The sequence below is a fragment of the Carcharhinus amblyrhynchos genome, chromosome 24 (assembly GCF_965287045.1).
Source record: "Carcharhinus amblyrhynchos chromosome 24, sCarAmb.v2.hapA, whole genome shotgun sequence".
In the NCBI taxonomy this organism is placed as follows: Eukaryota; Metazoa; Chordata; class Chondrichthyes; order Carcharhiniformes; family Carcharhinidae; genus Carcharhinus; species Carcharhinus amblyrhynchos.
This window is the reverse complement of record NC_137347.1, coordinates 6,596,249-6,622,745: the sequence shown is the minus strand read 5'-3', so window position 1 is coordinate 6,622,745 and position 26,497 is coordinate 6,596,249. Positions and strand designations below refer to the sequence as shown.

The 26,497-nt window shown below is 48.3% G+C and overlaps 1 protein-coding gene across 3 annotated transcripts in view; it reads right to left on the bottom strand.

The window, feature by feature from the left end:
* Window positions 1–17,210: 17,210 nt before the first annotated feature.
* LOC145357908 (ensconsin-like) overlaps window positions 17,211–26,497 on the bottom strand; it is a 237,341-nt gene continuing 228,054 nt past the window's right edge. For all 3 annotated transcript variants that reach the window (XM_080211476.1, XM_080211477.1, XM_080211478.1), the window contains 3 exons: window positions 23,925–24,057; window positions 21,520–21,815; window positions 17,211–17,843 (listed from right to left, as the gene is read on the bottom strand). In XM_080211476.1, the coding sequence (XP_080067602.1) occupies window positions 17,833–17,843; window positions 21,520–21,815; window positions 23,925–24,057 (440 nt within the window). In that variant the 3' untranslated portion in view covers window positions 17,211–17,832. The remainder of the gene's footprint in view (window positions 17,844–21,519; window positions 21,816–23,924; window positions 24,058–26,497) is intronic.

The following is a 26,497-nucleotide window of genomic DNA, read 5'->3' as shown; positions in this document are numbered from 1 at the left end:
CCAAGTCTCCTCCAAGACAGCCTCCAGCTTGAGTTGGAAAGTTATGATTATTATTTTATTATTGCTGGCTCAAATTCCTGAATCTCCTACGCAATCTTGAGGGCAATTAAAGATAGGCAATAAATATTGTCTTTGTGGAAACGGAGGGCATTGTGCTTTCTTTAAGTTCAGGTGGGTGTTGGTACATCTACACTGCTGTTTGGGAGGGAGTTCCAGGCCTTTGATAGAATGATGAGAAATGAACAAGGATGGTGTGTGACTTGGGAGAGGAACTTACAGGTGGTTCCAAAGTGTCTATTGCCCTTGTCCTTCTAGGCGGTAGAGGCTGCATGGTGGAAGGTGCTGGTGAAGGGGACTTGGTGAGTTCCTGCAGTGCATCTTGTAGATGGCACACACACTGCTGCCACTGTGTGGCAATACTGGAGGGAATGGGTGTTGGAGGCTGCTTTGGTTTCAGACTTACCCTTTGCACTGAGATGGAGGTTTTTGTGGGGTCCGCTCCTCCTGTGAGTTGTTTAATTGCCCACCACCATTCCCGGCTGGACGTGGCAGGACTGCGGAACTTAGATTCGATCCGGGGTTACTTAGCTCTGTCAAGGTTGACCCCCTGGCTTGGTGGTAACGGTAGAGTAGGGGATATAGGTTGTATAGATTGCGGTTGAGTACAATTCCGCTGCTACAGATGGCCCACAGTGCCTCATGGATGCCCAGTTGGGTCTGTTCAAAGTCTATCCCATTTAGCACAGTGGTGGTACCCACCAACATGATGGAGGCTATCGTCAATGTGAAGGCAGGAGTTTGTCTCCACAAGGCCTGTGCAATGATCACTCCTACCGATACAGCCATGGACAGATGTATCTGCGGCAGGCAGATTGGTGAGGATGAGGTCAGGTATGTTTTTCCCTCTTGTCGGTTCCCTCACCACCTGCTGCATCCCAGACCAGCAGCTATGTACTTTACGAGCCGGCTAGCTCGGTTTACCAGGCCACTCTTGGTGCTGGACACTGAAGACCCCACCTCAAGTCCATTCTGTGCCCTCGCTCCCCACCCTCAGTGCTTCCTCCAAGTGCTGTTCAACATGAAGGTTACTGATCCATCCACTGTTCCAAGGTGGGAGATGGGTGATAATCAGCAGGAGGTTTTCTTGTCCACGTTTGGCCAGGTGCCATGGGACTTCATGGGGTCAAGAGTCAACATTGAGGATTCCCAGGGCAACTCCTTCCTGACCGCATACCCGCTGTGCCACCAGCTCTGCTGGGTCTGTCCTACTGGTGGCACAGGGCATGCGTTTGTCTGGGACAATATCAGTAAGGTATGATACTGGGGATATGATTACATCAGGCTGTTGGTTGACTGGCCTGGGAGACCAAAGATCAATGTAAAAGTGAGTCACCTGATGAAGGGGCAGTGCTCCGAAAGCTTGTGATTCCAATTCAACCTTTAAGCTGGTGTTGTGAGACTGCATACTGTGCCCACCCCAGTCCAACGCTGGCATCTCCACATGATGGTAAAAGAGATCACGGTTGAATAAAGAGCAATTAATTTGAAGATCTTTGCAAACTGGATGATTCATGCTTCCAGGACAAGATTGGCAAGGAGTTCCCAGGTTAACAACACCCGGTTAGGGACATGAAGAGAGATGTTTTGAGGGATGCATTTTGTTTGCGGCAGGTGGGGGTGGAGGGGGTGGGGGTCTGTGAGTTGCAGCAGTTGAGATCATTACGGTGGCAATCCTTCTGTCTGGCCTCTGCTCTTCCATTGTGGTGTCGGACGGAACGTTTAAGGTGCCAGAACATAGCAATCAGCTCCGCTTTGCATCATGATCTCTGCACCGAAATGTGGAAAGTGGAGGCTGGCGAGAAGCCCCTTTCAAAATGGAAATACCCGCAAGGCTTCCAACCCTGTTTAGAGGGAATTGTGCCCTGTTACGCTGGGCAGGGTGTGAAAAGCAACTTCATTGATGCCCTCCTCTGTACGTGGTGGGGGTGGGGTTGGTGGTAGGGGAGGGAGGAATGGTGGAGATCCAATTATAACTTCGGCAACTCACTAAGTCTTGCGACTCGGCCAACGCTGTCTACCTGATACAGGAAAGGACATCCCGAAGCATGGTACATTGGGGAGACCATGCAGACGCTACGACAGCGGATGAATGAACATCGCTTGACAATCACCAGGCAAGACTGTTCCCTTCCTGTTGGGGAACACTTCAGCGGTCACGGGTATTTGGTCTCTAATCTTCGGGTAAACGTTCTTCCAAGGCGGCCTTCACGACACACGACAGCGCAGAGTCGCTGAGCAGAGACTGAAGGCCAGGTTTCACGCACATGAGGACAGCCTCAACAGGGATCTTGGGTTCATGTCACACTATCTGTAACCCCCATGACTTGCCTGGGTTTGCAAAATCTCACTAACTGTCTGGAGGCAATGCACATCTCTTTAACCTGTGCTTAACGCTCTCTCCACTCACATTGTCTGTACCTTTAAGCTTTGATTACCTGTAAAGACTCACATTTCCACCATTATCTTGTAAATTGAGTTAGTGTCTGTGAATGCCCTATCTGAGATCACAACTCCTCACTCACCTGAAGAAGGAGTGAGACTCCGAAAGCTCGTGCTGCCAAATAAACCTGTTGGACTTTAACCTGGGTGTTGTGAGACTTCTTACTGTGCTCATTAAGTTGCCAGTAGACGGTGTCATTTCCATTCTTGCCGATGTGACCGTGTAGAAGGCGGCAAATTCTATTTAGTGGCAGAGGGGAAGGAGGAAAAGTGGAATGGCTCAGGAAGCCTGACTGGAAAGGAACATGGTTTATTACAGAATGCAAAGTAAAATCACCACTGTGGTGTACACACACTAGTCCCTGGCTGGGACTACAATTCAGCAGGCCCGGTCCTGGGCCTGCCTTGTAAAAGGCTCAGATAAAGTGCTCCAGCCGGGCAGGCCACTGCCCAGGGGAGCTCACACTCAACGAGCCCCACAAGGAAATGAATCAGTGACTCCCCTTGGATCTTGTGGGGGTTAACACATCTTCTCATCCTCCCCTTCCTCCCGAAAGTCCAAGGTTTCCTTCTTACGTAGAACATTACAGCACAGTACAGGCCCTTCGGCCCTCAATGTTGTGCCGAGCTATGTCCAAACCCAAGATCAAGCTATCCCACTCCCTATCATTCTGGTGTGCTCCATGTGCCTATCCAATAACTGCTTGAAAGTTCCTAATGTGTCCAACTCCACTATCTCAGCAGGCAGTGCATTCCACACCCCAACCACTCTCTGAGTAAAGAATCTACCTTGGACATCCCTCCTATATCTCCCACCATGAACCTTATGTTTATGCCCTGTAGTAACAGCTACATCCACCTGAGGAAATAGTCTCTGCACGTCCACTCTATCAATCCCTCTCATCATCTTATAAACCTCGATTAAGTCACCTCTCATCCTCCTCCGCTCTAAAGAGAAAAGCTCCAGCTCCCTCAACCTTTCCTCATAAGACCTACCCTCCAAACCAGGCAGCATCCTGGTAAATCTCCTCTGCACTCTCTCCAATGCTTCCACATCCTTCTTACAGTGCTCCAAGATGATGGGGTCTTCTCCGTCACTTTACCTGTGGCCTCATCTCCATCGCTTGAAGGGTCTGGCTGAGGGATGTGTAACACTGGGTGAACACCTCTTTCACACAGAGCCCCAAAGAGCCACTACAGGGGGCTTGTCTCCAGTGTCGACGTCTGACTAGGTGTCTGCTGCCTCCTTCTCCATGCCTGAGCCAGAATCTCCATCGTCCAGAGGACTGGCTCTTGAGTTTTTAGCGGGCAAGTTTCCTGTTGAAACAAGTGTGAAGATTGCTGGCGATGGCAGGTCCATGGAAATATTGTCTCTGTGGAAGGTTCCCTGTGCTGGAGGTGACCGATGTTCTTCTTTAAGATCTTCCCCTTGGTTTTTACCTTTTAAGACACCAGTCCTGTTTTCTCAAGAATAACTCCTGGAATCTATGGACAGCCGAAATTCCTCATGTGGACCATATCTCCCGTTTGAAGTTTCTATCTGATCTTTGACCATCATGGCCCCCTTTCTTGGCTACTTGTTTTAATGTGACATTGCTGACCCAATTTGAGAATGTCAGGCTAAGTCCATTCCAAAGGTGTTGGCCCATCAATAACTCTGCCATCATTATATGCAGCACAGTCCTATAGTTAAACAGGGAATGTGTGAGCTTTGTTTCGAGAAAAACTGTGGTTTCTTTCTTCATGTCGCTTTTCAACATGTGGAACACCTGCTCAGCCAGGCTGTTTGAGGACAGGGTGCCGTGTGGGTGCACCTAACTCCGTTATACTCACAAAGGTCTGAAACTCTTTCACTACCCTGTGCCACCGCTCCCTCATATACTTCTGATTTCTTAAACAGAGTAAAGCTCCCTCTACACTGTCCCCCATCAAACATCCCAGGACAGGTACAGCATGGGGTTAGATACAGAGTAAAGCTCCCCCTACACTGTCCCCCATCAAACATCCCAGGACAGGTACAGCACGGGGTTAGATACAGAGTAAAGCTCCCCTACACTGTCCCCATCAAACACTCCCAGGACAGGTACAACACAGGGTTAGATACAGAGTAAAGCTCCCTCTGCACTGTCCCCCATCAAACACTCCCAGGACAGGTACAGCACGGGGTTAGATACAGAGTAAAGCTCCCTCTACACTGTCCCCCATCAAACACTCCCAGGACAGGTACAGCACAGGGTTAGATACAGAGTAAAGCTCCCTCTACACTGTCCCCCATCGAACACTCCCAGGACAGGTACAGCACGGGGTTAGATACAGAGTAAAGCTCCCTCTACACTGTCCCCATGAAACACTCCCAGGACAGGTACAGCACGGGGTTAGACACAGAGTAAAGCTCCCTCTACACTGTCCCCCATCAAACACTCCCAGGACAGGTACAGCACGGGGTTAGATACAGAGTAAAGCTCCCTCTACACTGTCCCCATCAAACACTCCCAGGACAGGTACAGCACGGGGTTAGATACAGAGTAAAGCTCCCTCTACACTGTCCCCCATCAAACACTCCCAGGACAGGGACAGCATGGGGTTAGATACAGAGTAAAGCTCCCTCTACACTGTCCCCCCATCAAACACTCCCAGGACAGGTACAGCATGGGGTTAGATACAGAGTAAAGCTCCCTCTACACTGTCCCCCATCAAACACTCCCAGGACAGGGACAGCATGGGGTTAGATACAGAGTAAAGCTCCCTCTACACTGCCCCCCATCAAACACTCCCAGGACAGGTAAAGCACGGGGTTAGATACAGAGTAAAGCTCCCTCTACACTGTCCCCCATCAAACACTCCCAGGACAGGTACAACACAGGGTTAGATACAGAATAAAGCTCCCTCTACACTGTCCCCCATCAAACACTCCCAGGACAGGTACAGCACAGGGTTAGATACAGAGTAAAGCTCCCTCTACACTGCCCCCCATCAAACACTCCCAGGACAGGTAAAGCACGGGGTTAGATACAGAGTAAAGCTCCCTCTACACTGTCCCCCCATCAAACACTCCCAGGACAGGTACAGCACGGGGTTAGATAAAGAGTAAAGCTCGCTCTACACTGTCCCCCATCAAACACTCCCAGGACAGGTACAGCACAGGGTTAGATACAGAGTAAAGCTCCCTCTACACTGCCCCCCATCAAACACTCCCAGGACAGGTACAGCACAGGGTTAGATACAGAGTAAAGCTCCCTCTACACTGTCCCCCATCGAACACTCCCAGGACAGGTACAGCACGGGGTTAGATACAGAGTCAAGCTCCCTCTACACTGTCCCCATCAAACACTCCCAGGACAGGTACAACACAGGGTTAGATACAGAGTAAAGCTCCCTCTGCACTGTCCCCCATCAAACACTCCCAGGACAGGTACAGCATGGGGTTAGATACAGAGTAAAGCTCCCCCTACACTGTCCCTCATCAAACATCCCAGGACAGGTACAGCACGGGGTTAGATACAGAGTAAAGCTCCCCTACACTGTCCCCATCAAACACTCCCAGGACAGGTACAACACAGGGTTAGATACAGAGTAAAGCTCCCTCTGCACTGTCCTCCATCAAACACTCCCAGGACAGGTACAGCACGGGGTTAGATACAGAGTAAAGCTCCCTCTACACTGTCCCCCATCAAACACTCCCAGGACAGGTACAGCACAGGGTTAGATACAGAGTAAAGCTCCCTCTACACTGTCCCCCATCGAACACTCCCAGGACAGGTACAGCACGGGGTTAGATACAGAGTAAAGCTCCCTCTACACTGTCCCCATCAAACACTCCCAGGACAGGTACAGCACGGGGTTAGACACAGAGTAAAGCTCCCTCTGCACTGTCCCCCATCAAACACTCCCAGGACAGGTACAGCATGGGGTTAGATACAGAGTAAAGCTCCCTCTACACTGTCCCCATCAAACACTCCCAGGACAGGTACAGCACGGGGTTAGATACAGAGTAAAGCTCCCTCTACACTGTCCCCCATCAAACACTCCCAGGACAGGTACAGCATGGGGTTAGATACAGAGTAAAGCTCCCTCTACACTGTCCCCCCATCAAACACTCCCAGGACAGGTACAGCACGGGGTTAGATACAGAGTAAAGCTCCCTCTACACTGTCCCCCATCAAACACTCCCAGGACAGGGACAGCATGGGGTTAGATACAGAGTAAAGCTCCCTCTACACTGCCCCCCATCAAACACTCCCAGGACAGGTAAAGCACGGGGTTAGATACAGAGTAAAGCTCCCTCTACACTGTCCCCCATCAAACACTCCCAGGACAGGTACAACACAGGGTTAGATACAGAGTAAAGCTCCCTCTACACTGTCCCCCATCAAACACTCCCAGGACAGGTAAAGCACGGGGTTAGATACAGAGTAAAGCTCCCTCTACACTGTCCCCCCATCAAACACTCCCAGGACAGGTACAGCACGGGGTTAGATACAGAGTAAAGCTCGCTCTACACTGTCCCCCATCAAACACTCCCAGGACAGGTACAGCACAGGGTTAGATACAGAGTAAAGCTCCCTCTACACTGCCCCCCATCAAACACTCCCAGGACAGGTAAAGCACGGGGTTAGATACAGAGTAAAGCTCCCTCTACACTGTCCCCCATCAAACACTCCCAGGACAGGTACAGCACAGGGTTAGATACAGAGTAAAGCTCCCTCTACACTGTCCCCCATCGAACACTCCCAGGACAGGCACAGCACGGGGTTAGATACAGAGTAAAGCTCCCTCTACACTGTCCCCATCAAACACTCCCAGGACAGGTACAGCACGGGGTTAGACACAGAGTAAAGCTCCCTCTACACTGTCCCCCATCAAACACTCCCAGGACAGGTACAGCACAGGGTTAGATACAGAGTAAAGCTCCCTCTACACTGTCCCCATCAAACACTCCCAGGACAGGTACAGCACGGGGTTAGATACAGAGTAAAGCTCCCTCTACACTGTCCCCCATCAAACACTCCCAGGACAGGGACAGCATGGGGTTAGATACAGAGTAAAGCTCCCTCTACACTGTCCCCCCATCAAACACTCCCAGGACAGGTACAGCACGGGGTTAGATACAGAGTAAAGCTCCCTCTACACTGTCCCCCATCAAACACTCCCAGGACAGGGACAGCATGGGGTTAGATACAGAGTAAAGCTCCCTCTACACTGCCCCCCATCAAACACTCCCAGGACAGGTAAAGCACGGGGTTAGATACAGAGTAAAGCTCCCTCTACACTGTCCTCCATCAAACACTCCCAGGACAGGTACAACACAGGGTTAGATACAGAATAAAGCTCCCTCTACACTGTCCCCCGTCAAACACTCCCAGGACAGGTACAGCACAGGGTTAGATACAGAGTAAAGCTCCCTCTACACTGCCCCCCATCAAACACTCCCAGGACAGGTAAAGCACGGGGTTAGATACAGAGTAAAGCTCCCTCTACACTGTCCCCCCATCAAACACTCCCAGGACAGGTACAGCACGGGGTTAGATACAGAGTAAAGCTCCCTCTACACTGTCCCCCCTCAAACACTCCCAGGACAGGTATAGCACGGGCTTAGATACAGAGTAAAGCTCCCTCTACACTGTCCCCATCAAACACTCCCAGGACAGGTACAACACAGGGTTAGATACAGAGTAAAGCTCCCTCTACACTGTCCCCCATCAAACACTCCCAGGACAGGTACAACACAGGGTTAGATACAGAATAAAGCTCCCTCTACACTGTCCCCCATCAAACACTCCCAGGACAGGTACAGCACAGGGTTAGATACAGAGTAAAGCTCCCTCTACACTGCCCCCCATCAAACACTCCCAGGACAGGTAAAGCACGGGGTTAGATACAGAGTAAAGCTCCCTCTACACTGTCCCCCCATCAAACACTCCCAGGACAGGTACAGCACGGGGTTAGATACAGAGTAAAGCTCCCTCTACACTGTCCCCCCTCAAACACTCCCAGGACAGGTATAGCACGGGGTTAGATACAGAGTAAAGCTCCCTCTACACTGTCCCCCATCAAACACTCCCAGGACAGGTACAGCACGGGGTTAGATACAGAACAAAGCTCCCTCTACACTGTCCCCCATCAAACACTCCCAGGACAGGTACAGCACGGGGTTAGATACAGAGTAAAGCTCCCTCTACACTGTCCCCCATCAAACACTCCCAGGACAGGTACAGCACGGGGTTAGATACAGAGTAAAGCTCCCTCTACACTGTCCCCCATCAAACACTCCCAGGACAGGTACAGCACGGGGTTAGATACAGGGTAATGCTCCCCCCAATGGGCTTGTCTAACTCACAGCTCCCTGTGGCCTCCAGCAAGCTGGAAAGCTGCAGTCAAACATTCGGCAAGAAACCACTCCTCCAATCACAGGCTGTTCCAATTCCAAGTTTGCTGCTGATTGGTTCACTCAGCACAAATGTGGGGGAGAAACAGCCTGTGATTGGAGGAGCAGTAACATTGTGCCAGAGTGTACAGAGGGAGGAGAGTCAGAGAGAAAGAGAGATGCCCATGCCAGGGGGTAAAGATGCTGCCAGGCTGGGTGAGGTCGAGGCCAGTGTGCACAGGAGTCATAGGGTCATACAGTACAGAAGAGGCCCTTCGGCCCATTAAGTCTGTGCTCCATTAAATCTACATTAATCCCACTTTGGCACACATTCTTGAATGTTATGACATTTCAAGTGGTCACCCAGGTACCTTTTTAAAGGTTGTGAGGTTTCCCACCTCTACTACCCTCTCAGGCAGTGCATTCCACACCCCTACCACCATCCGAGTGAAAAAGGTTTTAATCAGCTCATCTCCAAACCTTCTGCCTCTCACCTGGAGGAGAGGCTGAATAAACTAGGCTTGTACTCGTTAGAGTTTAGAAGAATGAGGGGAGATCTCATTGAGACGTATAAGATGATGAATGGGATGGATAGGATAGAGGTGGAGAGACTCTTCCCGCTCTGAAAGGACAGTAGGACAAGGGGGCACAGCCTCAAGATAAAGGGGGGGCGGTTTAGAACGGAGTTGAGGAGGAACTTCTTCACTCAAAGGGTGGTGAATCTCTGGAATTCTCTGCCCGTTGAAGTGGTGGAGGCTGCCTCGCTAAATATTTTTAAGACGCGGGTTGATGGGTTTTTGATAAGAGAGGGGATTAAGGGTTATGGGGAGAGGGCGGGAATGTGGAACTGAGCCACGACAGATCAGCCATGATCTTATTGAATGGCGGGGCAGGCTCGAGGGGCTGGATGGCCTACTCCTGCTCCTATTTCTTATGTTCTTAAGACTATGCCGCCTCGATACTGCCCCTTCAAATAAGAGGAACAACTGCTTCCTATTTGCCCTGTCCATACCCCTCATAATCTTATGCACCTCGATCGCCAACCAGATCACAGGGCTGTGCTCCTACTCCCAGCTTATAAACTAAAACTGAAATGGGAGAATCCGTCAAAGAAATAATAGTCTGAGCAATCGGACGATCTTCGAGGGGTCTGCTTAGAATCTGTGGACTGGTATTTAAAAACTCTGTGACCAGCCTGAATGAATACGTCACTGCAGTAACTTGACTTATTCTCACGTATTAGTATGCAGCGAAAAGTATTGTTACTTGCACTATACAAAGCATACCGTTCATAGAGAAGGGAAGGAGAGAGTGCAGAATGTAATGTTACTGTCATAGCTAGGGTGTAGAGAAAGATCAACTGAATGTGAGGTAGGTCCATTCAAAAGTCTGATGGCAGCAGGAAAGGAGCCGTTCTTGAGTCGGTCAATAGGTAACCTTTCTCCCAATGGAAGAAGGTGAAAGAGAGCATGTCCGCGGTGCGTGGAGTCCTTAATTATGCCGGCTGCTTTTCCGAAGTAGCAGGAAGTGTAGACAGATCAATGGATGGTTTGGGTGATGGATTGGGCTACATTCACAAACCTGAAGTGAGGTGACCTGAACTGCAGTCCAGCTGTGGCCTAACCAACATTTCGTACAGTTCCAAGATAACCTCCCTGCTCTTATAGTCTATACCATAACTGTTAAAGGCAAGCATCCCATATGCCTTCTTACCTACCCTTCTTAACTGTCCTGCGCTTCAGGGATCTTGGACAAGATAGGAATCTTGCATAGTAGGAATAACAGATGTGTTGAGTATAGGGCTAACGGGAAGTCTTTGAATAGTGTGGAGGAGCAGAGGGATCTAGGTGTATGTGTACATAGATCCCTGAAAGTTGGGAATCAAGTAGATAAGGTTGTTAAGAAGGCATACAGTGTCTTGGCGTTTATTGGTAGGGGGATTGAATTTAAGAGTCGTAGCGTTATGTTGCAACTGTACACAACTCTGGTGCGGCCGCACTTGGAGTATTGTGTGCAGTTCTGGTCCCCACATTACAGGAAGGATGTGGAGGCTTTGGAGAGGGTGCAGAGGAGGTTTACCAGGATGTTGCCTGGTATGGAGGGGAGATCCTATGAGGAGAGGCTGAGGGATTTGGGGTTGTTTTCGCTGGAAAGAAGGCGGCTAAGAGGGGATCTTATTGAAACATATAAGATGATTAGAGGTTTAGATAGGGTGGATAGTGATAGCCTTTTTCCTCTGATGGAAAAATCTAGCACGAGGGGGCATGGCTTTAAACTAAGGGGGGGTAGTTATAGGACAGATGTCAGGGGTAGGTTCTTTACCCAGCGGGTGGTGAGGGATTGGAATGCCCTGCCTGCTGCAGTTGTAAATGCGCCTAGTTTGGGGGCGTTTAAGAGGTGTGTGGACAGGTTTATGGACGAAAAGGGATTGGTTTAGGTTAGTGGGTCAATGTTGTTGTTTTTTTTTAACTGGTCGGCGCAACATCGTGGGCCGAAGGGCCTGTTCTGCGCTGTAATGTTCTATGTTCTATGTTCTGTTCCTCCAAGCTTCCCAGTGTCGGGGGGGGGGTTTACGGTCAGAGGTTGTGGGGCCGGTGAGGAGTTACAGGTTGTCGGGCAGGGAGATGTTCGACCTGGGGGTGGGGGGAGGGGGAGGTTTAAAGTTTGTGCGGTCTAGTTAGAGATTGCAGGGCCTAGGGAGGGGGTTAAAGGTTCTGCGATTCAGGGGAATTAGAGGTCGTGGGGCCTGCAGGGGGGATTAAAGGTTGTGAGGTCTAGGGGGCCGGCAGTGGCTGGGGGGGGGTGGGGTGGTCAGAGGGTGCGGGACCAAGGGGAGGTTAGATATTGCAGGGCTCACGTGGGGAGTTAGAGGTTGCGGGGCCCCGGGGGGGTGGGGGGGGGGTGGGTTAAAAGTTGTGGAGTCCAGGTGGGGTTAGAGGTTGAAGGGCCCGGGGGAGGGGTTAAAGGTTGTCGGGTGCGGGTGGGTTAGAGGTTATGGGACCAGGGAAGGATGGTTAGATGTTGCGGGCCTGGGGGTGGGGGTTAGAGGTTGCAGGGCCCCGGGAGGGATGTGGGGGAGGTTAGAGGTTGGCTTATGAGGGGAGACTGAATAGACTGGGGCTATACTCATTGGAATTCAGAAGAATGAGGGAGTATCATATAGAGACATACAAAATTAAGTTAGATGCAGGGTTAAAGGCTCTGGGGCCCGGGAGAGTTCGGATAAGAAAGAAAACATAGGAGCAGGAGTAGGCCATTTGGCCCCTCGAGCCTGCCCCGCCATTCAATAAGATCATGGCTGATCGTCTCACAGACTCAGCTCCACTTACCCGCCCGCTCACCATAACCCTTAATTCCTTTACTGTTCAAAAATTTATCTATCCTTGCCTTAAAAACATTCAAGGAGGTAGCCTCAACTGCTTCACTGGGAAGTTCCTCCTCGACTCAGTTGTAAATCTGTTCCCCCTTATTTTGAGGCTATGCCCCTAGTTCTAGTTTCACCTGCCAGTGGAAATAACCTCCCTGCTTCTATCTTATAGGAGTTTTGTATGTTTCTATAAGATCCCTCCTCATTCTTCTGAATTCCAATGAGTATAGCCCTAGTCCACTCAGTCTCCCCTCATAAGCCAACCCTCTCAACTTTGAAATCAACCGAGTGAATCTCCTTTGCACCCCCTCCAGTGCCAGTATATTCTTTTCCAAGTAAGGAGACCAAAACTGTACACAGTAACTCCAGGTGTGGCCTCACCAGCACCTTATACAGCTGCAACATAACCTCACTGTTTTTAAACTCCATCCCTCTAGCAAGGAAGGACAAAATTCCATTTGCCTTCTTAATTACCTGTTCAGCTACAAACCAACTTTTTGTGATTCCTGCACAAGGACACCCAGGTCCCTCTGCACAGTAGCACACTCCAATTTATTACCATTTTAATAATAGTTCATTTTGCTGTTATTCTGACCAAAATGGATGACCTCACATTTACTGACATTGTATTCCACCTGCCAGATCCTTGCCCAATTACTTAGACTATCGATATCCTACTGCAGACTTTCAATGCCCTCTGCACACTTTGTTCTACCACTCATATTGGTATCATCTGCAAACTTTGACACTACACTGGGTTCCCGGCTCCAAATCATCTCTGTAAATTGTAAAAGTTGTGGTCCCAACTGATCCCTGAGACAAACCACTAGTCACTGATTGCCAACCAGAAAAACACTCATTTATCACCACTCTTTGCTTCCTGTTAGTTAATCAATCCTTTATCCATGCTAATATATTACCCGTAACACTGTGCACCTTTATGCAGCAATCTTTTGAGTGCGACACCTTGTTAAATGCCTTCAGGGAATCCAGATACACCACATTATCCAGCTTGTTCATAACATCCTCAAAGAATTCCAGTAAATTAGTTAAACATGACCTGCCTTTTATGAACCCATGCTGCCCAGTGGTACAACTTCTATACAAATGTCTCTCTATTTCTTCCTTAATGATAGATTCAAGCATTTTCCCTACAAAAGAAGTTAAACTAACTGACCTATAGTTACCTGCCTTTTGTCTACCTCCCTTTTTAAACAGTGGTGTCACGTTTGCTGTTTTCCAATCTGCGGGAACCACCCCAGAATCCAGCCAATTTTGGTAAATTACCACTAGTGCATTTACTACTTCCCCCACCATCTCTTTTAGTACTGAGATAGGCACCACGACAGCTCAGTGACTATCACTGTTTGCTGTGCAGATACATGGATTTGGGCCAGTATCTGTGGGAGTTTGCACATTCTCCCTGTGGTTGCGTGGGTTTTCTCCGGGCGCTCCAGTTTCCTCCCCCACCCCAAAGATGTGCTCTTAGGCTGATTGGGTGTAACAAATTGTCCCTAAATTATTCTCCCCTTAATCTGGTTTCCAATGGGGGTGTTATAAGCATAGACATGGGTCAGGCCGAAGGGCTTGTTTCCTGTGCTGTGTTCTTCTTTGTTTTGTACCCTGGGGTGCATTCCATCAGGACCAGGAGACTTGTCTATCTTTAGCCCATTAGCTTGCACTACCTCTTTTAGTGATAATGACCGTTTCTAGATCCTCACCTACCATAATCTTCCTGTCATCAATTTTTGGCATGTTATTTGTGTCTTTTACTGTGAAAACCGACACAAAATACCTGTTCAATGCTTCAGCCATTTTCTCATTTCCAGTTATTAATCCCCCTTCTCGTCCTCTAACGGACCAATGTTCACATTAGCCACTCTTTTTTGTTTTATGTATCTGTAGAAACTTTTGCTATCTGTTTTTATATTCTGAGCTCGTTCACTCTCATAATCCATCTTACCTTTCCTTATAGCTTTTTTTGTGGCTTTCTGTTGACCTTTAAAGATTTCCCAATCCTCTAGATTCCTACTAATCTTTGCCACTTTATCTGCATTTTCTTTCAAATTGATACCCTCCTTTATTTCCTTAGTATGCATGGCAAGACTCTGGTATTGGATTTTACCTTCTCACTCTCCACCTGTATTTTAAATTCAAACATACTGTGATCGCTCCTTCTGAGAGGATCCCTAACTATGAGATCATTAATTATTCCTGTCTCATTATACAGGACCAGATCAAGAATAGCTTGCTCCCTCGTAGGTTCTATTACATATTGTTTGAGGAAACTATTGCGTATCGTATCGTTCTGTGAACTCCTCCTCAAGGCTGCCTTGACCGATCTGGTTTGACCAACCAACACGTAGAATAAAATCCCCCATGATTGCCTGAGTTGAGGAGAGAGCGACTGACATTTGACTAAGTGCGGCATCAAGGAATCCTAGCAAAATTGGAGTCAATGGGAATTGGGGAAAACTCTCAGTTAGACGGAGTCAGAGGGCAGCATGGTGGCACACTGGTTAACACTGCTACCTCTGGGACTTGGGTAACTGTCTGTGTGGAGTTTGCACATTCTTCCTGTGTCTGCATGGGTTTCCTCTGGGTCCTCCAGTTCCGTCCCACAATCCAAAGAGCTGCAGGTTAGATGATTGGGCTTAGTAAATTTCCCCTTAGTGTGCAAAGATGTGTGGCTAAGTTGGAGCAGAGGATTACAGAGAGATCAGGTAGGGGTGGTGTGTGGGGGCGTCTGGTTAAGATGCTGAGTCAGTGCTGACTCACCTCCTTCTGTACAGTAGGGATTCAATGATGGTGATATCTGGCACAGAGATAGATGGTTATGATGATGGGGGTCAATCATCTCAGCTTCAGCACATCACTGCAGGGGTTCCTCAGGGTAGTTTCCTTGGCTCAACCATCTTCAGCAGCTTCATCATGACCTTCCTTCTATCAGAGACAGGTATGTTTACTGATGCGGTTCCTCAGATACTGTAGCAATCTGTTTTCAAATGCAGCAAGAACTGGACAATATTCAGGTTTGAGCTGACAAGTGGTGAGTAACATTTGTGCCACACAAGTGCCAGGCAATGACCATCTCCAACAAGAGATGATCTAATCGTCACCCCTTGACATTCAATGGCCTTACCACTGCTGAATGCCCCAGGATCAACATCTGGGGGGTTACCATTAAGCAGAAGGTAGAGAGATTCTTCCCGCTTAGAAAGGATAGCAGGACTAGAGGGCACAGCCTCAAGAGGGTGGGGGTTGCAGTTTAGAATGGAGTTGAGGAGGAACTTCTTCACTCAAAGGGTGGTGAATCTCTGGAATTCTCTGCCCATTGAAGTGGTGGAGGCTCCCTCGCTAAATATATTTAAGTCACGGGTAGATAGGTTTCTGATAGACAGGGGGATTAAGGGTTATGGGGAGAAAGCGGGAAAGTGGAACTGATCCACTTCAGATCAGCCATGATCTTATTGAATGGCGGGGCAGGCTCGAAGGGCTAGATGGCCTACTCCTGCTCCTATTTCTTATGTTCTGAAGCAGAAACTGAACTGGACTAGTTCTATACTGTGGCTACAAGAGAAGGCCAAAGGTTAGGAATGGTGCACTGACTAACTCATCTCCTGACTCTCCCAAAGCCTACACCATCTACAAGGCACAAGTCAGGAGTGCAATTGAATACTCTCCAACAACACCAAAGAAACTTGACACCATCCAGGACAAAGCAGCCTGCTGGATTACAACCCCATCCACTCCCTCCATTACTGATACACAGTGGCAGCAGTGAGTGCGGACTACAAGATGCACTGCTGGAACTTCACAAGTCTCATTAGTGCAAGTGACTAAACTGTCACCACCACCACAGTTGAGCCTAGATCGCGAGTGGACAACAATGATTTTGATCTGAGGTATTGCCATCATGGAGGCATTAAGGCTACCCCAGTATGATCGAGTGGTGAATCAGTATATGAGTGAGGGAACAAGTGTCTGAGCAAGAGAACATGTGCGTGGGCGAGTGAGGGAAAGAATGAGGGAGGTAAAAAAAAGTTACCCATCCCATTTCCATCAACATTTCAGGCACATTCAATCTTTTGAGTCTCCTCTCTCTCACTCACTCAGACTTTTCCTTCCAAGGTGGGGCAGCACGGTAGCACAGTGGTTAGCACTGCTGCTTCACAGCTCCAGGGTCCTGGGTTCGATTCCCGGCTCGGGTCACTGTCTGTGCGGAGTTTGCACATTCTCCTCGTGTCTGCCTGGGTTTCCTCCGGGTGCTCCGGTTTCCTCCCACAGTCCAAAGATGTGCGGGTTAGGTTGATTGGCCGTGCTAATAAATTGCCCCTTGAGTGTCCAGGGGGGCAGGGATTAGTGGGTGTAATATGTAGAGATATGGGGGGGTAGGGACTGGGTGGGATTGTGTTCGGTGCAGACTCGAAGGGCCTCTCCCTGCACTGTAGGGTTCTATATGAGTGCAAGAGAGTTAGAGTGAGTATGAGGAAGAGGATTAGTGTGCGAGTGAGTGAAAGACAGAGTGAGGTTTTTAAAAGTACACGGTGTAAGAAATAAGCACACTGGACATGTAAGAATGATGAGAGAGAGAACCATAAGGATCCTCAGGGAAAGGTTTTGAATTCTTGTTTTCAGAAGTAGAAAGACAGATACTACGGCTGGAAGTTTAACGTCCACCTGCCTCTGGAATCAGAGCGGGCGAGGGGCGGAACGAGGAAGGTCCACTGATTTCGGACAAGATTTTACAGTTTCAGGACATGCGAGGCCACGAAATCCTGCCCTATCGGACTGATCCTCTTCACGCAGTGCAGTGTGTTACTAATTCCCTCCTCTCCACCAGCGTGGCTCACTAGACACCGTTCCTCTAACCATAACTTCTCGCACCCGCTGAATTCGCAGCCTGGAAAATTTGGGGGAGGGTTTACGAGGATGGAGGACGGGGCTGAGAGCAAGGAGAGGGCCAATCAGACGCAGTCATGCGGCTTCCTGCCGTAACACTGAGGGGTTTATTTACATTATTCACATACATTGTACCCAGCAGTTTATTATAATTTCAAGTTAAATAAGAACGTGATCACCAGTGATACAATAACCATCGCTCTGCCACACTCTCATCTGTCCGAGTGCCTTTTCCTCTTCACCGAATTAGTGTCAGTTTTAATAAGGTGCACATTAAGGACAGCATCGTGTCAGCACGCTGTGTATAGTACGCGTGATGGAAGGCCGTGGGAATGGCCACATCTTCCACAAGGTCACTCTAAAACCTTCCGGGTTTTTGTTTAACCCCCACCGTCTGTTCACGTGGAAGTTACTTCCCCGTAAACACTTTTTAAAAACACTTAAAATAAAAACAACACAACAAAAGTAAAAGGAAGTGTCGCTTGGAGACGTGAGGATTTTGCAGTCCTTTGGAAGGTGCATGAGAACGGCACCTCGTTCGTGTCTCTTCCCCTTTAGTGTGGTTAACTCCTGCGATCACTTCCAGATCCAACACCGAGTAGCAAGCCGTGCGTGGTGGCTCGGGGAGCGGGGTGGGGGGGGAGGGGAGGGGAGGGGAGGGGAGGAGAGGAGAGGAGAGGAGGTTTCTTCTCTCAGGCCTTCAGAGGATTTCTGAAATAAAACAGAAAGTCATTACCACCAGACGAGGGCACTGTGATTGTACTCTGCCCAAAAAGGGATGGGAGTTATACTGCAGTTAGCATGGGGCACAGATCTTTGGAACAACCTGGTTTAAAAAGAACAAAGAGTAAATTAAGATACAGTACAGGAACAGGCTCTTTGGACCTCGAAGCCTGTGCCAATCATGAACCCTGAACTAAAGTAAAAAAAAATCTTCTGCCCTCACTCCCCCATCACTGATGTCAGGATCATCAGCCTATAATTTCCTGGATTATCCCTGCTTCCCTTCTTAAACAAGGGAACAACATTAGCTGTTCTCCACTCCTCTGGAAATTCATCCTAGAGTTGAAAGATCAGTGTGCTGACTACCTCTGCTAATCATGGCCTGTCGCAAAGTGTCCGTATCCCTCTATTCCCTCTCTATTCATATCCAGATGCCTCTTAAATCTTGCTAAATGTGCCTGCTTCCACCATGGCACCCACCACACTGCATGAAAAACTTCCCTCTGTACATTCCCCTAAACTTTCCCCCTTGAACCTGTGCCCCTTGTAATTGACACTTCCACCCTGGGAAAAAGCCTCTGACTATCCACCCTTTCTATAACTCTCATAGTTCTGTAGACCTCTATCAGGTCTCCCCTCAGCCTCTGTCTTTCCAGTGAAAACAATCCTAATTTATTCAACCTCTCCTCATAGCCAACACCCTTGAGACCAGGCAACATCCTGGTGAACCTTCTTTGCACTCTCTCCGAAGCTTCCACGTCTTTCCGGTACTGTGGTGACCAGATCTGCACGCAATACTCCAAATGCAGCCGAACCAAGGTTTTATACAGCTGCAACATGATTTCCCAACTCAGTTCCCCGGCTGATGAACGCAAGCATGCCAAATATTTCTTAGTCATCTTGGCCACCTGTGCTGCCACTTTTAGGGAACTGTGGACCTGCACGCCCAGATCCCTCTGTATGTTAATGTTCCTTAAGGGTCTGCCATTTACAGTATAAGTCACACCTAAATTTGATCCTCCAAAATTCACCACCTCACATTTGTCTGGATTAAACTCCATCTGCTTTTTCTGTGCACAAGTCTCCAGTCTATCTACATCCTGTTGTATCCCCTGACAATCCCTGGCACTACCAGCAACTCTACCAATCTTTGTATCATCTGTAAACTTACTCATCAGACTTCCGATATTTTCCTCCAGATCAATCATATATACTATAAACAACAAAGGGCCCATCCTTGTGGAACACCACTAGCTACAGATCTCCATTCTGAAAAACATCTTTCCATCACTACTCTCTGTCTTCTATAGCCAAGCCAGTTCTGTATCCATCCAGCCAGCCCACCCTGAATCCCTTGCGATTTTAGTTTTTGTACCAGTCTGCCATGTGGGACCTTGTCACATGCCTTACTAAAGTCCATATAAACGACATCCACAACCCTTCCCTCATCAGTTATCTTTGTCACTTCTTCAAAAACGTCAATCAAGTTGGTGTGACATACCCCTCCCCGTACAAAATCATGCTCCCTGTCACTAACTAGTCCATTTTCCTCCAAATGTGCATATATCCTATCCCTCAGTATCTTCTCCAAAAGTTTCCCCATCACTGAAGTCAGGACCATCAGCCTATAATTTCCCGGATTATCTCTGCTTTCTTTCTTAAACAAGGGAATAACATTGGCTGTTCTCCAGTCCTCTGGAAATTCAATCTAGAGTTGAAAGGTCAGTGTGCTGACGACCTCTGCTAATCATGGCCTGTCGCAAAGTGTGGGCCCACTGCTCCACAAAGCAAAGATTGTCTTGGATTGGAGCGAGAGACTATGGGACCCAGAGTCAGACTGAACCTGTGGACACTGCAATGCTGTCAACCTTCTCAGGTTAAGCTACCCAATGAAATCAGATTCTTTTCCTGAATTCTTCACCAACATTTTAATCCATGGGCTGAGATTTGATGTTGCTTGCATGGGCGAGTGCCTGAGCGAAAAAGAAAATTGCGTGAGAAGACAGCGGACACGTGTCCCGATGTCTTTTGGGGGCGGGCGGGGAAGCCTGTGGTGGTGGTTTATGAAAGTCAGGGCTGAAATAAAACACACATTCTGTCTGGGGACTGTCCAAACATGTGGGGGTTAGGTGGATTGGCCATGTTAAATTGCTCCTTAGTACCAGGGGGATTAGCAGCGTAAATGCATGGGGGTTATGGCAATAGGGCCTGGGTGGGATTATAGTCGATGCAGACTCGATGGGCTGAATTACATCTTTTTACACTGTAGGGGTTCTATGACTGAGGTTTGTGTTTGGATGTGCACTCACTCACAGGAGAGTTTTTCCTTTATATATAACAGTAGCTCCACAGTGGCTGTCTCCCTGAGGGAGTGCACTGGAAATTCCAGCAGTGCCTGCTCTCCCTGGCAGCATTCAGTCTTTCACACAGCGAGTTTCACACTGGATCGTTGTTAACCCAGGGCAATGATAACGTGATCGGGGTCTGGGGCGGGTTTCACATCCACTCCGACTTCAGATACCAGCAGAGTAAGATTCAGGCCATGTTCAATGTTTCTCACCACCTTCCACAGCACAGACAGGGGGTTACCAATTTTTATATTTAATTGAAATACACACCTCTCCTATACAGCCTATAAATAAATTAAACAATCTGCATCAATTCCATTGGGTGAGGAAAGCAGTTTTGTTTTCCTCATGACTGACACTTATCAATTATTAGATGCTGAAATTTCAATTAGCCACATAAAAATTCCTCTTGCACCCACCCACATCCCCACAAACACACACACACAAACACACCCCTAGTCTCTCTCACATAAGCCCATTGCCATATTCATATAGCCCCGTTTCTTACACATGCACACATACCCCCTCCATCTATTTTTCTCTCTCTCTCACACACGTCTCCATACATACACTCACACACACTCTCAGTCTCTCTTTCTCACACACATCCCCATACATATATTTACACACACAGCCTTTCTCTCAAACACATTCCTTCTCTCTGTCAGACACACACACCTACATAATCACAACACATTCCCTCTCTCACACACACATAACAAGTAGGAGCAGGAGTCGGCCATCTAGCCCTTCGAGCCTGCCCCACCATTCAATAAGATCATGGCTGATCTGAAGTGGATCAGTTCCACTTTCCCGCTTTCTCCCCATAACCCTTAATTCCCTTGTCTATCAGAAACCTATCTACCCGTGACTTAAATATATTCAGCGAGGTAGCCTCCACCACTTCAACGGGCAGAGAATTCCAGAGATTCACCACCCTTTGAGTGAAGAAGTTCCTCCTCAACTCTGATCTAAACTGACCCCCCTTATCTTGAGGCTGTGCCCTCTAGTCCTGCTGTCCTTTCTAAGCGGGAAGAATCTCTCTACCCCTACCCTATCCATCCCCTTCATTATCTTATACGTCTCTATAAGATCCCCCCTCATCCTTCTCAACTCCAACGAGTACAGACCCAGTCTATTTAGTCTCTCTTTATAGTCCAACCCCCTCATGTCCGGCAGTTACACTGTCTCTCTCTCTCTTTCTCTCACACACAAGTCCACACAAACACGCTCACACACACTGCCCCTGCCCCCTTAGTCTCTTTCACTCACTCTATCACACAAGTCCACACACAGCCTCTCCCTCTTTTCCATACCTGCCACATGCTGGGATTGAATTCCTGTAGTTTTCTTAATGAAGGAACTTTCCTCCTCAAACGCAATGATGGGGTTGTTTGGAATCTCGTCGGCTGTCAGGCCGCTGAGACATTCTTTCTCCCTGTTACTGTCCACAGTCTCCTTTAAACAGCCTGTGTGATTAGAGAGCTCCACAATCTCTTCAAAGTCCTGCGACGCCTCCTCCTTGGGACAAATCCCATTTTCCTGCTTGTTTGACTGGACTCCGTTGGTGAGCACAGCTAGTTTCTCAAAGCCATCTTCTTGTGGTGGCATTCTGATGAGTACAAGAAGCTGCTTTTTAGTTTCCTCTTCCTCATCCTGCCTTGTGCCCCCCCCACCCCACCCCCTGCACTCCCGTCAACCCCAGCACCATCCTAAGCTCAACAGCTTCGGCTTCCAGTCAGCACAGAATGGGGCTGAAAGAAGTTAAATGGTGAGGCAAGGTTGATTGACTCAGCCTGTACTCTTTTCAGTGCAGACAATTACGGGGAAATTTTAACCGAGGTGTTCAGGGGGTGATTAAAATAATTTGACAGGATACATAGCAACTATTTTTCCTGGTGGGAAGAGTCCAGAATAAGGGAGGCTAACATTAAAATGAAGAGTTTGGCTGTTGGGGCGATGTCAAAAAACCCTTCACGAAAAGGGAATATCCCCACTACCCCCCCCCCCAAAAAAAACCTGTTAGACTGGGGTGAGGAATGGGTCACATGGAAATTTTAGACTTTAATTTGATAAGATTTTTGGGTAGGGGTATCAGGGATCAGGTTGGAAAACAGGGTAAACAGAGTTCAGATGGTGGCTGAGTGGTCATATCAATGGACTAGTAAACTCGGTGTAACTTAAATTCGATGAGTAAATCTGGAAGAGGATGGCCAGTAATAACTATCATCAATTATTGTACAAATACATCTGGTTCCCTCATGTTCTTTAGGCAAGGAAATCTGCAGTCCTCACCTGGTCTGGCCTATATGTGACTCCAGGCCCAGAGCAGTATGGTTGACTCTTAATGGCCTCACCCCACCTCTGTTTTTCAACCCAGCAGTGGGTAGGTCTGTAACCGTGTAGGCATTATGAACAGAAAATCCTTGGGTGGTTGTTTGTGGTGGGGGTTGGGGAGGGGGCACGGTAGCACAGTGGTTAGCACTGCTGCTTCACAGCTCCAGGGACCTGGGTTCGATTCCCGGCTTGGGTCACTGTCTGTGTGGAGTTTGCACATTCTCCTCGTGTCTGGGTGGGTTTCCTCCGGGTGCTCCGGTTTCCTCCTACAGTCTGAAGATGTGCGGGTTAGGTTGATTGGCCATGCTAAAATTGCCCCTTAGTGTCCTGAGATGCATAGGTTGGAGGGATTAGCGGGTAAATGTGTAGGGATATGGGGGTAGGGCCAGGGTGGGATTGTGGTCGGTGCAGACTCGATGGGCCAAATGGCCTCTTTCTGCACTGTAGGGTTTCTATGATTCTATGAGACCCACATTCAAAAGGAATAGAGCATTATGATCAAGAGACTTGGCATCAGGAAGGTCAGGCCCACAGAGAGCCCACCCCTTGCTGCTCATCACTACCAGTAACCCCTGACCCTCACCTTGCACGATTTCTCCTGCCGTGACTTACCTCCGGCCTGGGTCATTCTCCGATCCTGGGCCCCTAGCGGCGTTGCTTCTGCAGCAGTCACCACTTCCCCATGGATGCTGAACAAGAGAACTGCTGCCGGCAGCTCACCCACCCCACCCCACCAATCCCCGGAGCCCTGATCCTGTGTGAGGCCCACTAGTGGCTTCTCAACCGGCTTGTGATTTGATGGGTCTTTCCAAAAGGATACAATGTGGCTTTGTCACCACTTTCCAGCTGGCTCACCCGTCTGTCACCTCCATAAAACTTCCCCCCATATTTCCAGCTGTGGGGAGTTTAAATCTAAGACCGTAAACATTGAATAAATCCAATTGGAATTTGAAAATTCAGGCCTCAAAGAGAATATTGTAAAGGTGAGAGAAGAGGAAGCAGCCAATTATTGAACCTCATTTCCATCGTCATATTGCCAAGAACTTGAACCTTTTGCTTTCAGTAAGGTAAGCTTTCAGCCAGTTGTAGGCTCTCCCTTTCTGATGCCAGGCCTCTTGGTCAGATGCTTTGAAATGTTGCCTACGATGGGGAATGTAATCTATAGAAGGCGAGAGGGGGCCAAACCATCTCTTACCTTGTCAAAAACAGAATCACAGGTTTGGGTGAGGGAGTGTTGAGAGGAAGCCAATCCTAATGGACTATTAATCGGGTGATTTGTATAAAATGAACAGGATTTGAATGAATACTGGTGAAGGTGCACTGCTTCTAGTTCAGTTGTCTTTTGTGCACTAAATGCAAAAGATGCCTTTGTTTTATGACTTACCCCGACTTTCCGAGTGGACGATCCTGTGACAGGCACTCTTTGGCATTGACAGACGACTCGCCAGCTTCCTGCTCAACTGGTGCCTCCGGCTGACCATCCGTGGCATTGGTCTTCACGCTGTCAGGACCAGCTTCTGTGGAAACCAGGAGAGACTTTCACAGCTCAAACACTGACTGGATCACCTTCTCCCTCCAGCAGGACTGAGCCGCTAAGTGCACAAAATGGGATTGAAACTGGCACGTCCTGAGCAGGTTAGTAGCAATATTTACACGCTGCTATCAAAGGAAAGTGTTAAAACTCAACTGCCAACAAACTCAACAGGTCAGGTTGATTGGCCATGCTACGAAATTGCCCCTTAGTGTCCAGGGATGCGTAGGTTAGAGGGATTAGTGGGTATAATATGTAGGGATATGGGGGGAGGGCCTGGGTGGGATTGTGTTCGGTGCAGACTCGATGGGCCGAAGGGCCTCTTTCTGCACTGTAGGGTTCTGTGATTCTATGCCCTAACCCTGATATGCATCTTCGTATCTCCAAGCATCCACAGTATTCTGCTTTTACTTGATCTTACTTCCCTGGTTTTAATCTGAAGTAATTTTCTATATCTGTACTATTTATATTCTGTGTTGGTGAGGTGCCTTCTGGACTGTCTCTCCAGACGACAGTTTCTTTCTCTTATCTTCCTTTGTCACTCAAGCCATTTGTAATCAGGAACATGGAAATTACTAAACAATAAGAGACCATTACAATCCTCGTAGTCCCAGTGATAACAGTAATGATGGTGTTTTTGACTCACCAGAGCAATTAATCTCTCAAAATTAGTCTGCTACAAACATGAAATAAGGAAATAAGAACATAAGAAATAGGAGCAGGATTAGGTCATCCAGCCCCTCGAGCCTGCCCCACCATTCAATAAGTTCATGGCTGATCTGATAGTGGTTCAGTTCCACTTAGCTGCTTTCTCCCCATAACCCTTAATTCCCTTATTGGTCAGAAATCTATCTACCTGTGAGTTAAACACATTTAATGAGGTAGCCTCCACTGCTTCAATGGGCAGAGAATTCCAGAGATTCACCACCCTCTGGGAGAAGAAGTTCCTCCTCAACTCTGTTCTAAATCGACTCCCCCTTATTTTGAGGCTGTGCCCTCTAGTTCTTGTTTCCTTTCCAAGTGGAAATAATCTCTTGTGTAAATAAATCCACCAGAGGAGGTGAGTTTGGGAGTTTACAGGTCCATGGCTAACACGAGGGGACATAGCTTTAAATTGAGGGGTGGTAATTATAGGACGGATGTCAGAGGTTGGTTCTTTACTCAGAGGGTAGTAAGGGTGTGGAATGCCCTGCCTGCAGCAGTTGTGGACTCGCCAACTTTAAGGGCGTTCAGATGGTCAGTGGATAGGCATATGGATAACATTGGAATAGTTTAGATTAGAGGGTCATTAGATTGGTTCCACTGGTCGGCGCAACATCGAGGGCCGAAGGGCCTGTACTGCGCTGTAATGTTCTATGTTCTATTGTCACCTCTTCCTCCCAAACACACTACACTTATAACATGTCACAACTCAAACTTTCCCTCTCCAGTCTCCCAAAAGGCTGGGCATTTGCAGCAGCTCCATCTATACATGTCCCAGTTTGGAGGTAATGATGAGAACTGAGTGGGTATTCCTCACCAGCGCAGTGCTTAGATCAGCGTCACCTTTAGAGAACATATCAGAACCAGTGAGCCGTGGAGGAGATCACTCAACTTATTGTGCCCATTCCCACTCCTTGAATTTGAAAGAGCTTTCCAGTGAGTTCCATCTTTCTGCTCTTTAACCAAAACCCTGAGAATTTCTCCGACTCCCCTTTGCAATTTATTATTGCAGCTTCTTCTGCATCTTTTCAGGTGACGTTGGGATCATAGAAACCCTGCAGCACAGAAAGAGGCCATTCGGCCCATCGAGTCAGCACCGACCACAATCCCAGCCAGGCCCCACCCCCATATCCCTACATATTTTACCCACTAATCCCTCTGACCTACACACCTCAGGACACTAAGGGGCAATTTTTAGCATGGCCAATCAACCTAACCCGCACATCTTTGGACTGTGGGAGGAAACCGGAGCAGCTGGAGGAAACCCACGCAGACACGAGGAGAATGTGCAAACTCCACACAGGCAGTGACCCGAGCTGGGAATCGAACCCAGGACCCTGGAGCTGTGAAGCAGCAGTGTTAACCCACCGTGCTACCGTGCCACCCCAAATCCCAAACTCTTTTTAAATTGATCAGTGTACGGAGGAGTGAACAGTCCATTGTTGCTCCCACTTCCTTTGCAAATCCCTATGCTATTTGCATTCCTCCACTAAAAGCATCACCTAGACACATTTATGTCTAATGCACCATAACGTGCACATTTATCAGGATTGAATTTCACTTTGTCCCTTGACTGCACAGATCAGTATCTTTCCCAAACTCGTCTGTAAATCATTTAACTGCACTCAACTGGTTTTCTGATCTTTCGATTTTAACATTAAGTTTAACAAAGATATCACAGCTGTCCAGCTTTGCAAGCCAGATTTGAAAACAAACTGACAGTG